The sequence below is a fragment of the Calypte anna genome, chromosome 11 (assembly GCF_003957555.1).
Source record: "Calypte anna isolate BGI_N300 chromosome 11, bCalAnn1_v1.p, whole genome shotgun sequence".
Lineage (NCBI taxonomy): Eukaryota > Metazoa > Chordata > Aves > Apodiformes > Trochilidae > Calypte > Calypte anna.
In genome coordinates this window covers 2414653-2427284 of record NC_044257.1, presented here as the reverse complement: position 1 = coordinate 2427284, position 12632 = coordinate 2414653, and the positions used below count along the sequence as shown (strand labels likewise).

The following is a 12632-nucleotide window of genomic DNA, read 5'->3' as shown; positions in this document are numbered from 1 at the left end:
CGCACCGTCCCTGTCAGAGGCTGTGGCGGTGCAGGTGTTGGTGGCTCCGCGCACTCATGGCAGAGGCGATGCCGCTGCTGCCGCTGCTCGTCCGCAGCCCCTCGCAACGACACCCGGACCTGCGCCTTCGTGCCGACCCCACCTGGACCGTTCGCCGCCTTAAGGCCGAGCTGCGCCGCCTCGTGCCCGAGGCACCGGTGAGCAAGAGCCCTTCCGCGTCCCCAGCGCCTCGGGGTGGTGTGTCGGGGGGGGTGAGGGGGGTCTGACGCCCCGGGGAGCACCGCCGGGAGGTGTCGGGGCCTTCTGGAGCCGGCGTCCCCACGTCCTACCTTCCCGTGGGGCGTCCCTCATCCGGTTGCATCAGCTGCTGTTCGGGGACTTGGCCGGGGTTAAACATTAACATCCACCTCCTCCCCGACCCGGGGCCTCGCTGCCGTCGTAGCTGCGGAAAATGCCGAAGTTTGACCTCTGCAGCCCCGCTCTTGAGAGCTGTTGCTCCGCTACGCCCAGGGACAGGAGCTCAGCACCAGGAGCTGCTTTTCCGCCCCTCGCTTTCCCTCCGAACGCGGCGGTTCCCCAGGAACGCGTTCGCTCTGCTTTAACCCACAGCTGAGGGGGTAGTCCCGCACCTGCCGGGATGCAGCTGAGGAGGGGGAGGGGAGTGTAACAGTTTGATTTGACACCATCTTCAGTGCTCCTCGGGTTCGCTGGGACTCCAGACCCACGTTTCTAAGAAACACAACTGATGGTTTTGCCCGGGACTGCAGGAGACAGCACTTAAAGTTGTTTGGCTGAAGGAGTGCTTTAATACCTCCTGCTGTTTTAGACCTTCAGTGTTAGTAGTCCTGGCACTTCAGTATTAAATTGTTAGTTGAGTTTAGAAACGCACAACCCCCATGCACCTCAAGGTGCAGGCTGCTTCCAGCTGCGTGCCCCTGTCCATGTGGCTGCAGGTTGTGTCTGTGCAGGGCAAGTCATCCTGTTCTTTGTTTTCTTTATTCAAAGCCTGAAGATGACCAAAGGCTGATTTATTGTGGGAAGCTGCTGGCTGGATCATCATTATCTGAGAGACCTGCTGCCAAAGGTATAAAAAAAAAAATCTTACAATTTTATGATTGCTGTAATATATCAAGAAAAGTGATTTTTATTAATATGTCTTCCCTTGCATTTTAGCAGGGGGAGCTGCATGCTCTTCATTTGGTGTACAACTTAAAGACTCCTGCAAATCTGCAAGAAGCCAATGCAGAGGTACTCAGACAAAAAACTATTCTGAATCTTGGGGTTGTGACTAAAAGGGAGAAGTGTTGAATGGCTATTTTAATATTCACTGATACTGCAGCTTTTTCCTTCCTTTTTCTTAGTTGCAAGTGGATGTGCTAATGTGTCCTAGGGGTGTTTGCAGACAATTTAGCTTATCCTGTGCATCAGGTGTTAGCTAGATGTGAGCCATCTGTGGTCTGGATACGTCACAGTCATCACAGAACGCTCCTGAATTCAGCGTGCAGCAGTTGTGTGTGTGAGTACTTTGCTAAGAAGTCAAATTGTCTTGAGTGCAGTTTCCTCTGTTTATATCAGTTGCATTTTTCTAACCACAGGGGATCTGTCTCTATGTGTTAGAAATCAATAAATCCAAGGTGTAGATCTAGTGAAAGTGAAGAGTAACGTCCAGTCAGTCTTCCATGGCAGCCTTTTGTAAAGGAGTTTGAACATGCTGCTGGGGGTGCCTGTGGTGGGGTGCCCAGAGCAGTGTCATGCTGCCTCAGTGCCTAGAGGAACAAAGTGCCAGAGCTGTGTAGGAGTTGTAAAATGAAAGCATGTTCAGTGTTCCTTGACCTTTTTGCATGAACAAAGCTCAGTGACTGCATTGCTACCCCCAGGTTAGAGCTGCTGCAGCCAAAATCACCCATTGGGAGCCAGTCCAGGACGCAAACTTCCTCAAACCAGAGACCTCTTCTGGGAGCCCATCTTCAGCAGAAGCCAGTGACAGGTAGATACAATTATATACATCACTAAGGTTGTTAAAACTTTGTGTTGAATGCAGCTCCTTATGCCACTCATGCTCTCTTCAATTCATAGAACATGGGCCAAAGGTGAGGAGGTTGAATATAAAAGCTTCAGTCAACACAGAGGAAAAGGCACCCCCGGGGGAGGTTTAGGTTGGAGATGAAGAAAGAATTTCTTTCTGGAGAGGGTGATCAGGCATTGGAATGGGCTGCCCAGGGAAGTAGTGGATTCTCTGTGTCTGGAGATCTTTCCAAAGAGCCTGGATGTGGCACTGAGTGCCATGGGCTGGGAACCACGGGGGGAGTGGATCAAGGGTTGGACTTGATGATCTCTGAGGTCCTTTCCAACCCAGCCAATTCCATGATTCTATGACACTGTTGTGTTAGTTGGAAATCTCCCTTGTATTCATGGTGGTCAAAAGATTCTTTAATACTTTAGAAGGAATAATTTTGAATTTAGATGCACAAAAATGGCAGAAGAGTTACTTGCATTGTTCTGTAATGAGACTTTATTATGACTCTTTATTATGACACTGGTGCTTTATGGATTTGCTAACAAATCTGTTGAACTTTTCCCAAGGTTTCAGCCAGCTCACCACCCTTTCCAACCTGTCACCTCTGGCTTCTCTGCTTACACAGCCTACAGCATGCTTCAGATCTCCTGGCTTCAGCAGCTCTATGCAGGACAATATTACATGCAATAGTAAGTTGTTTGTCCAAGTTACCAGTGAGAAGTAGAAACTAATATGAAGAAAGCTCTTTTAGTGGTAGTATGATTAGGAGACCTTGTTGTAACTTAGGTGAGTGGTGTTGGGATGTCCCTCTGACTGAGGATTGCTCCATGGTTCAGGACAAGAGGTTTGAATCTTGCACATTACAGCTCTGAATCTTAGGGCTGGGAGGTGTCTGTGTAGTAAACATAATGCTGCTGCTGAGGGTTGCTCTTCATGTTTTGAGTGCTTGAAGTAGGACACAGAGCACTGGAAGTTGGTAACAAAGGTGAAACTGGGACTTGCAGCAGCCTTCCAGGCTTCTTCAGATTGCTTTAAAAAGTTTTTTGCAAAGTTTTGAAGTTACTCTTTATCAAGTGGAAGGTGCCTGGTTTGGGCTTGAAGTAATTGTGCAGCTGATGTCATGGGTAGAACTGAAGCTTGGTTTTAACCCTCTGTAGCCTCTAAACTTGATGGTTTCTACTTGTATGACTGAGTGCTTGAAATGGACAAATCCTCTGTGTCTGTGCAGTGTGAAAGGGTTTGACTGAGTCTTACTCTGCACTTTGTGTTCTGGTTTCAGCTTGGCTTCTACTGCTGCATCTGCTGACCCATCCCATGCACAACGTTCTCAGAGAGATACCAGTGGCCCCAGTGACACCCCCAGCTCCTCTCTCACACCCCTTTCCTCCACAAAATCAGCCTGGAAACCAGGATGCTGCTGCCCAGGTTAATGCTGGCAGCCAACCCAAACTTGAGGATGAATGCCCAAGGGGGCCCCTCATGGAGGAAGAGGAGGAGGGAGGCAATCGAGATTGGCTGGACTGGCTCTACTCAGCAACACTCTTCTATGTTTTGTCAACATTATCTATTTCTACTCCAGTGTCAGCAGATTCCTCCTGGTGATGGGTGGCACTGTGCTGATTACCTGTAAGTGCATGGTGTGAACATTTCTGAGTTGTTTTATGGCAGTATTGAGCTCTGGCCTGTGATCAGTTGAGCTCACAAAACTCTTGTACCTGAGAGAGGGAACCATTCCTCTGTGCTGGTGTAACTTGGTGTTTGGCAAAAATACCAGACAGCACTGCCCAAAGGAAATGGAGAATGGCTGAGAGCAGGAGACCTTACCTGGCTTTTTGTACTAACACACTGGTGTGGCTGGCTTCTTTTTAGAAAACTACTTAAAACCCAAGTAGCTCTGGGTGTAAAGCTCCAGCAGCTTGGCAGTGGCAGGGCAGGTGTGTGGATTCCAGGTAATAAATGATTTGGTGCTTGTCAGGGAAATGAGTGTTTGGGAGTCTGCTCAAAAGAGGGGTCCCACACTTGCTAGGTCAGTTACCCAGGTGGATTTTTCTGCTGTGTGGTGGCTCCCTGCAAAGCAGGCAGAGCTAAACTGAATGTAGTGACCTGAACCACCTTGGAGCCTCTCTAGCAGGGAGAGTTTCCAAACTCTTCAGTTTGGAAAAAAATCTCAGACACAAAGATAATGGGCCCTCAGCTGACATGCTTGGTTGTCTTGTCTGAGAAAGATGATCTGCCCCCCCTCAGATTCTCTGATCACTGTTGGAACAGCTACGTAGGGCCTCTGAATATCTGTGGGTAAGTCTAGGAGGGCAGCCCCAGTGATCAGCTTTTCCAGCTACTGTGCAGACTTGGAGTGAAGGTTAATTGATTCATTTTTAAGTCCTTACATTCTACTCTTGGCAACTCTGAGGTGTAACTGAACTCTTTATACTGTGGGTTACAAGGTGCATGTGCTGTCGGGATACAGACCAGGGGTCTCAGTGGGCTGTTGTGTTTTGGTGAGATCCTGCTGTTTTGTGCCTTATTGTGCCCTTTTTTCAGGGTGCAAATCCCATGGGGAGCCAGCAGGCTCTCTGTGCCTCTGGCAGCATTCTCAGCAGGCTGAGCCTTGATCACCTCCATACAGACCTGGATCTAGTGCTGCTTATTCTGAAAGTGAGCAGATGTTTGGTCTTCCCTCCTGCCTCATAGTTTGTTGCTAGCCAGAAGGCTTTGAAAGGGCTTGCTAGGTCAGGGCAGAAGAGACCTTGAAGTGCTTGTCTGCAGCCTGAGCAGTTGGGTGTTACTTGCTCTGTGTTGGTGTGACAGGACAGAGTGTTGAACCTGTTTTCCATTGCTTCCCCAGGCAACCGTGTTGGATGGCTTTCCCTTCAGACAGAGAGCAGCTCAGCCTTCCCAGGCAATGCTCCTCCTCAAGCTGCTGTAAACCAGGACCAGAACAATAACTTGCAGTACTGTCTTTAGTATTTTTTTTAAACAATGAGCATGAAAAACTGAAGTTGTACTTCCAGTCTGCTAATAAAATGTGGGAGCAAAAATGTTATTCTATAAACCTCCATCAGAAACTTCCAGCCTTCATGGAGGAAAAATCCCCAGCCTGATGCCTCCTTTCTACTTTGACTCTAGAAATTACCTCAAGCTGAATGTGTCTTCTGGCATTTAGGGTGTTGTGACAGAGCTGTTGTGTCAGCCTGTTACAGGCTGAGGAGGGTCTGTGATGAAGGAAGAGTTGAGGAGTTCAGTAGTACCTCTGGTAGGATGTGAGTGCACAACAGTATGATCTCAGATTTCAAGCTGACACTGGTGGTTGATGGCAGTGGAAGCTAATTAGTTAATTGTCACCTGATCAGGTGCTACCTGGCCTTGACAGACTTCTTGGATGCACAGCATGAGTTAACCAGTATACCAGTGGGCAGCTTTTTCAGCTTGGTTGCCTGGGGGGTTTGCATGTTTTTTGTATCTGGCAGAGACATTGGGTAACAAATGTGCTGTTTGGCACCTGTTTGATTCATTTGTCATGATTCTTGCTTACCATGTAGCCTTTCTTTCTTTCTTTCCCCAGGGAGGAGATGCAGAGAGAGCAGATGAAACTGAGGCCCCTCCTGAGGGCAGGTTTTACAAGAACTGCAGCAGGCCAGCCCCTCACTTATGAGCACAGCATGGGTTTTTTTCAAAGACTTTCTTTGCATCCCTCCTTCCAGAAGGGCCTGGAGTGTTCCAGAACTGACTCCTCACTGATCTGCTTGTCTGGAGAGGCAGTGCTACCAGAGGGACTCAGACACCAGCTCCAAAACAGAAGTGAATGTGGAAGGAGTCTCTGGCTTTCACTGTCCAACCAACCAAGCCTTAAGTTGTTGCAGCCTAGAGGCAAAGATGCTTGCCCCATTCCAAGGAACTTTTTTCTGTAACATTTATTAGGTACCTGTGTAGAGGCTTGGCATTGTTAACTTGAGCACTAAAAGCACAGACTGAGGGGATGTGCTAAAACATTAAAGAAGCAAATTGCTTCTGTGCAATGTGATTCCTGTTGGAATGTTTCAAATGCTATTTAAATTACACTGAGTGTAGGAGCTCAAAAATATACCAGATATGCATTAGATATTTAGGAAAGTTCTGTTGTTAAATTGCTTCAGCAGTTTGAATTTTCTGTGTAAATATTTTCTGATGAAGGATGTATGGTGCAATTTTCTGTGGAGGACTGCAAGACAGTGACCTCTTGATGAGCAATTACCTTGGTGAGTTGCAGGTTAAATGTCATGGTTCCAAATCAGGATACTGAAAGCTTAATTCCCCCCTGCCAAATCATGGGAAGAGAGTTGTTCAGCTCTGTCTAGAAAGAATGCTTGCAAGTTGTAAACTTACATACCTGCTTTTGGATACAAAGCTAAAAGAGTCTAATGCCTGTACTGATTTATTCTAGCTCCATTGTGTTGCTGATTAGTTCAGCGGCTCTGATTCCAATAAAGTTTGCAGACATTTATATCCATGCTTGTATCCACTCTGGCCATGGGAAGGCTCCTTGTGCAGAGCACAGAACACACAAGATGTGTTACTTGCCTTGTAATGCAGGAGTCATGATAAATGAGTTGGGATTTGAGAGGAGGAGAGGCTGACAGAGCCTGAAGCTCAGCTGCTTGCCCTTGGCCTGTGCAGCTCCATTGCCTTGGTGTGGTTGTAGCTTTTATTTGCTGCAGGCACAAAGGCCAAGGGCATCCTAAAGCTGGGAATTCTGCAGGTGTTTGGGAAAAAGTCAGAGCTTGGTGCCCTGAGCACGGGTGGCTCCTGGTGGCTTTGCAGTTTATCTTGGCTTGGGGATTTAACTTGGCTGGAAATGTCTGAGGAGAACAAGCAGCTTGTGCAGCCTCTGAAGCTTGTCCTCAGTGCCACCTGCTGCTGGTGAACGTGTTCAGCCGTTGGAACAGCCCAACTGGCAGTGCTTGGTTAGGCATAGTTATGGGCACCTGCAGTAACAAGTTTCATTTTACTGATTTTTTTTGTTTGTTTTGTGTGTGTGAAACCATTTCCTTCCAAGCTCTTAGCAAGTAGTTATTCTGCCACATCTCGTTTGCTGGGGAGGATGGGTAGGACAAAGTGGTTAAAAATTGGCAAATAAAGTCAATATTTATGAATAAAATAATTTGAGAGGAGGTGAGTTTGTTACTTTGTTTATTCCACACAAGCCTCTGAGGATGTTCTCTGAGGTAGTGGCCCCTTCCTGTCTGTCCTGTGGGGGGTAAGTGCTGATGCTCAGCACTGCATGTTGTGGATGATGAATTTTTTTTTTCTACAGAGTGGATCTGATCATCACTTGGTGTCTCAGCCATGTCCTCATCATCTGGGATGTTCCTGAGCCCAGTCTCAGGAGCAGAGGGGATCTCTTGGCAGCCAGAGGTAAACTGGTCTGGTACTGGTTCAGGCAGCAAGCAGACTGCTGGGCTACTTGTGAAACTTTTGATCTGAGAAGTTACAAGACACTGCCAAGCAACTGCTGTTTTGGGGTTTTTGTGCCTCCCCATAAGCAGATTGGTTTAAATTTAGCTGGAAAACCAATTAAGCATAGCTAATGTCACGGGGTGGTGTGGTGAGGTCCTGAGCATTAGGATATTTCCTGCCTGCCTGCAGTGTGCATTGCTGTTTGGGTTTGGGGTGGCAGGAGGCTGTGACTGCAGCAGAGGATGCAGGGCACAGTGTGGAAGTGGCACAGGGAAGCAGGGAGCTGGGCTTGGCTGAGGGTGCTGAGCACCTCTGGGTGACCCAGCCTGGGGCTGCTGGAGTGTGGGGCAAGACCTGAGCCTGTCCCCAGCCCTGGCTCCTGAGCCTCCCCTGGGGCAGGGAAATGGAAACATGAGATGCCAAGAGGGATGGCAAGGAAGGGGTGCAGCCTGGGTGCCAGCTGGGGGGTGCATGGGGTCTGAAATTGAGGGCCATTCAGGCTGGACATGAGAAAAAGCCCTCAAATTCCAGAGCAAGGCTGCTGAAAGAGCATGGGAATCTCAGAGGTTTCTGGAAGCATCATGACCCGAGGGCTGCAGTTACAGAGAACAGAAAGGGCCCCCAGGCTCTGGGTTAGGAAAGCTGGGTTTGTCCTTGGCTCATGTGTCAAGCTCTGTTGTTTGGCTCTCAGTTTACATCCCCTCACACCTGCAAGCATCTGGCCATGGGTGTGCTGTGCAGGGCTGCCCTGGAGGCATGAGGCTTCTGCTGGTGGTGATGGGCACAGGGTTAAACCTGCTCCTCAGCTTCCCCACATGAGATCTCCCTCCTTACTGGAAAATCACTCTGTACTGGCTGTCTTCTCAGGGAGTTTTCACTGTGGAAGCTTCTAGCATGCTGTTTATTTAGGGAGACACTTGAAGTCCTGTTTGTCACCTGCTCCTGTCCCTCAGTTCATGGAACAGAAATCCAAAGAGCTGGTTCCCTTGAGCACATGCTCTTGTCCCTGGTTTTGGCAGCTGGGACATCCCAAGGTCCATGCACTTACCCAGCAAAGTGTTGAGAACCTCCCTCTGGTCTCTGCTCTGTGCTCCCCTTCCAGCTGTTCCTGGCTGGATGGGTCTGCAGAAGCTGTGCATTACAGAGGGTCCCTCTCCTCAGGGACAGGTCCAGGGCACCCCAGGGTCTATTCCAGCTCACTTCATCACTTCATCTCAGGTCCCTCTGCTTCAGGAGAACAGCTGCAGAAATGTCTGATGGCATTCGTATTGTTGGATATCAAACAGAATGAGAGCATGGGGTTAAAAGCAGGCCTGGTCTACAGCCCAGCACAAAACTGAGGGGAGAGGGCTCAGCTGCTGCAGAGGAGGGATGGACAAATGCTTGGAGATGCTGTTTTCTAGGCCTCTGTCTTGTCACTGGTTTATGCTGCACAATACAGAATTTTTTTATTAGCACTGAAAGCTGTATTTGCTGCTAGTTCAGTCTGGATGTGCCCTTGCCAGCTGCAGCTGTAGAAACCCCGGTCTGACCCAGGGCCACCTATGTGTGCCAACTTGTTTTTTGGCTTTTGGAGGTTGTTATGGGTGATACTCCTAGAGAACAGAAGAAATTTGGTTGGTTTCAGGAGAATTTAATGGAAAACCATGTGAAATTTCATTGTTCCAAAGAAACCTCCTGTGGGTGGCTTACCCTTCCAAGTTATAGTCTGTTAAAATCTCGTAATTCATGAAGTGGAGTTTGTGAGTTTATTTGCTGCCCAACATCTGTGCCTGCCATGATCACAATTTTTAACATCTCTTCAAAGCTGAGTCTCTTTCCAACCCAGGGCTTCTGCTGATGGGGCTGGGCAGTGCTGGACAGGGCCTGCACTGCTGCTGGTGGTGTGGGACTGACCATGGCCTCGTGCTGCTGAGTGTGGGATTTGTGTAAGGTGGAGGCAGCCAAGTTTGGGCACATCCTCCTGTAGGAGTCCTGAAGGAGGTGCTGGACCCCATCCTGCTGATGGAGCAGAATTCCCAGGCTACCTGGGAAGCTATCTCAGGAAGCAGCTGCAGGGTAACACTGAACATTTGTGTCAATGCAGCACAAAGATTAATGGCACTGTGATGGACCTCTGCTCTGGAGAGTGTGGGGAAAAACAACCCCAGCTCTGCAATAACCCATAGCAAGGTGGTGAGTGTGCCTGCATGGCCCTGAGATACAGCCTGGCACAGCACATGCTCATCAAAACACCTTCCAGCACCCCCTTTGCAAGGGCCACACATCAACTTGGGCATTTAACCTTGGGTTTTAAAGCCTGCCCTGCCTCCTCATAGCCGAATTTAACCTTTCTGAAGGTTTTTACCTCTGACCTGCCTCCTGCTAGCCTGACCTTGCACTGGGAGGGGGTGGGCTGCTGTGCACTGCTGCCTTGGCCTCTGCCTGGTTACTCCAGGGCAGGGATGCTTGCAGCACCTCCGTGTTCCCCACACTTTTGTGATTGTAGGCAGAAAAGTCTCCAGCCTTCCTGTTCTTGCTGGGTGGAGGTCAATGCCCGGCAGTCCCCTGTCCTCACTTGCTCTCAGCTCATGTTGTCTCTCAGCAGCAGCAGCCTCTGAAGTGGTGATGGGGCCTGCAATGCACATCTACCATGACCAGCTCCTTGGCTCTTTCTGTCTTCTTTCTACCCTGGGGCACTGGTGACAAATGCCCCTGTATCAAAATGCTCTGGTTTTCCCTTTCCTTCATCCATCCTTCAACTGCTGCCCAGGGCAGAGGGGTGGCTGTGGCCTCCTGGTCCCCCTCATTCCCATTCACAGTGACTGCCAGCACTGGGGCTGCTTCCCTGCTGCAGGCTTCTCCAGATCTCTGCCAGAAAAACCTAAACTGCAGGCAAGACTCCCGAGTTTGTGTCCTGCTCTGAACAGGAACGTGTCCTTCCTGTGTCACGGGCAGGGTTTGTGTGACACTCAGCAGCACTGGGTCCCTCTCTACCTCTGGACTTTGTGCTGCAGTGCCCAGGGATGCCCCCCCCAGGCCCTGGAGCTGCTGGGGAGGGTGGGCATGGGGAGCCATGAGCTGGAGGACAGCACCCAAAGCTGTCACCAGTTTAAAGCCTTTTGGATATAAATCCTTTTGTAAAAGGCTGTGCCCGTTGCAGCCTCCCAGTAAGGAACCTCCCAGGACAGGGAGGACACAGGCGAGGTGCTGGTGCTGGGCTGGCTGTGGGTGCCCACCTGAGGTGGGTATGGGTGCTGCTGAGGTTTTCCATCGGTGGGACAGAGCTGTCACTGCTGTCACCCTGCAGCACACCGGGAGAGGCCTGCAGTGTTTCCCTCGGGGGGTGAGTGACCGACAGTGCCTCCCGGGGTACCCGAGGCCGTTCACTTCTCAACTCAGGAAGAAAACAGAGGCACAGGGTGGGGGCTGCGGGTGGGGGGCTCCCCGGAGGAAATGTGCTCGGCACAGGGAGGACAAAGCATCTGCCAGGCAGGGCAGGGAGGCGGGCACCTCGGCTTCCCAGCGGCTGGAATGTGCTCCTGCTGCCTTGGACATCGCAGGCTCGTGGTGAGCTCCTCATCAACCCCACGTCCTTCTCCTCAGGACTGTTTCCCAATCTCACCTATCATTGACTGGTTTGGGTTGGAAGGGACCTTAAAGATCATCCAGTTCCACAGCTCCCACTTGGCCAGTGGTTGCTCCAAGCCCCATCCATCCTGGCCTTGAACACTTCAGGCATGGGGAAGCTACAGCTTCTCTGGGCTCACCCAGGCTCACCCTCACAGGACAGAATTTCTCCCTAATATCTCATCTCAATTTCCACTCTTCCAGTTTAAAACCCTCCCCCCCTTATCCTGTTACTCCATGCCCTTGCAAAAAGTCCTTCCCCAGCTTTCCTGTAGCCCCTTCAGGTACAGGAAGGTGCTCTGAAGTCTCCCTGGCTCCTTATTTTCTGCAGGCTGAGCAGCCCCAGCTCTCTCCCTGCCTGTCCCCATAGCAGAGCTGCTCCAGTCCTCAGAGCATCCCTGTGGCTTCCTCTGGGCTCACTCCTATAGCTCCATGTCCTTCTTGTGGGGCGGTCCCATAAGCTGGACCCAGCAGGGGGGTCTCACCAGAGTGGAGACAGAGAATCCAGTCCTCACCTGCTGGTCACACTGCTGGTGATGTAGCCCAGAGCACAGTTGTCTTTCTGGGCTGGCTCATGGTGAGCTTCTCATCAACTCCCAAGTCCTCCTCAGGACTGTTCTCAAGCCATGTTCCACCCAGCCTCTATTTGTGTTTGGGATTCCCCTGGTCCAGGTGCGGCCTTGATGAGGTTTGATGAGGTTTGCATGGGCTCAGCTCTTCAGCCTGCCAGGGTACCTCTGGATGGCATCCCCTGCTCTGTCAGTCTTTGCTGGCAAAAATGGTTCACAGGAGCTGCTGGGAACTGTGTTGCTGAAGTGAACTCACTCTGTTTGGTCCTGGAGCTCATTTAGGGATGGGCCCAGCACCACTGAAGAGGAATGGTGGCATGCAGAGCAGCCATACACCACGTGTGGATGCAAACTTTGTTCTGATTTTTCCTAAATAGCAGCTGAGGATAGATGCAGAAAAGGCTCCAGCTTAAAAGGTTTTTCCCTATCTGGAAGGTGGCAAAACAAAGATGGTCCACAAATCTGGCAGAGAGCACCCCAGCTCTCTGGTCACAGAGCTCTCTAGGGATGCTGGAGATAGGAGTTCACTCAGCAGTACCAGGAGAGAGATCCTCCCCAGGAGTGTGCCTCAGTTTACCCACACTGTGCCTAAAATTGGAGGGGTGGGGGCACTGAATAATGTGGGTACCTTTCAGAGAGGGCTTTGCTGGGAAATTGCTGCAGTGATACAAAATATGGGATGCTGCTGGTGAACTGGCTGGAGGCCAAGTGTGAGGCTTCTCCCTTGACTTTATACCCTTCTCATCTCTACCCCCCTCCAGCCTTCTCTGCCCTCCTCAACACGTCCATGTCTTGGGTTGAAGCAAACTTGGCAGGAGAGCCAAGTCCTTCATCCTGAATGCCTTCTGCAGGAGGAAGGCAGCGTGCAGCTTGGGGGGTATTAAGGAAACTATAGGAAGATTAGGAAACGTGTGATGAGTTTTGATAAGTGGAGGAAGCAGGTCATGTCCTGCTTTGAACAAGCTCTGCTTGGAGGTATGAAAGCAGCCTTTGCCACGGTCGAG

General features: G+C 50.3%; 1 protein-coding gene across 1 annotated transcript; it reads left to right on the top strand.

Annotated features, from left to right (window-relative positions):
• On the top strand, positions 1 to 7164 carry HERPUD1 (homocysteine inducible ER protein with ubiquitin like domain 1). The gene is given in 11 exon segments (XM_030458116.1): positions 1 to 197; positions 1006 to 1047; positions 1049 to 1084; positions 1174 to 1248; positions 1878 to 1987; positions 2584 to 2706; positions 3297 to 3348; positions 3350 to 3563; positions 3566 to 3643; positions 4863 to 4969; positions 5580 to 7164. Coding segments are annotated over 11 exon segments (1068 nt in total). The 5' UTR covers positions 1 to 56; the 3' UTR covers positions 5670 to 7164.
• Positions 7165 to 12632: the final 5468 nt, after the last annotated feature.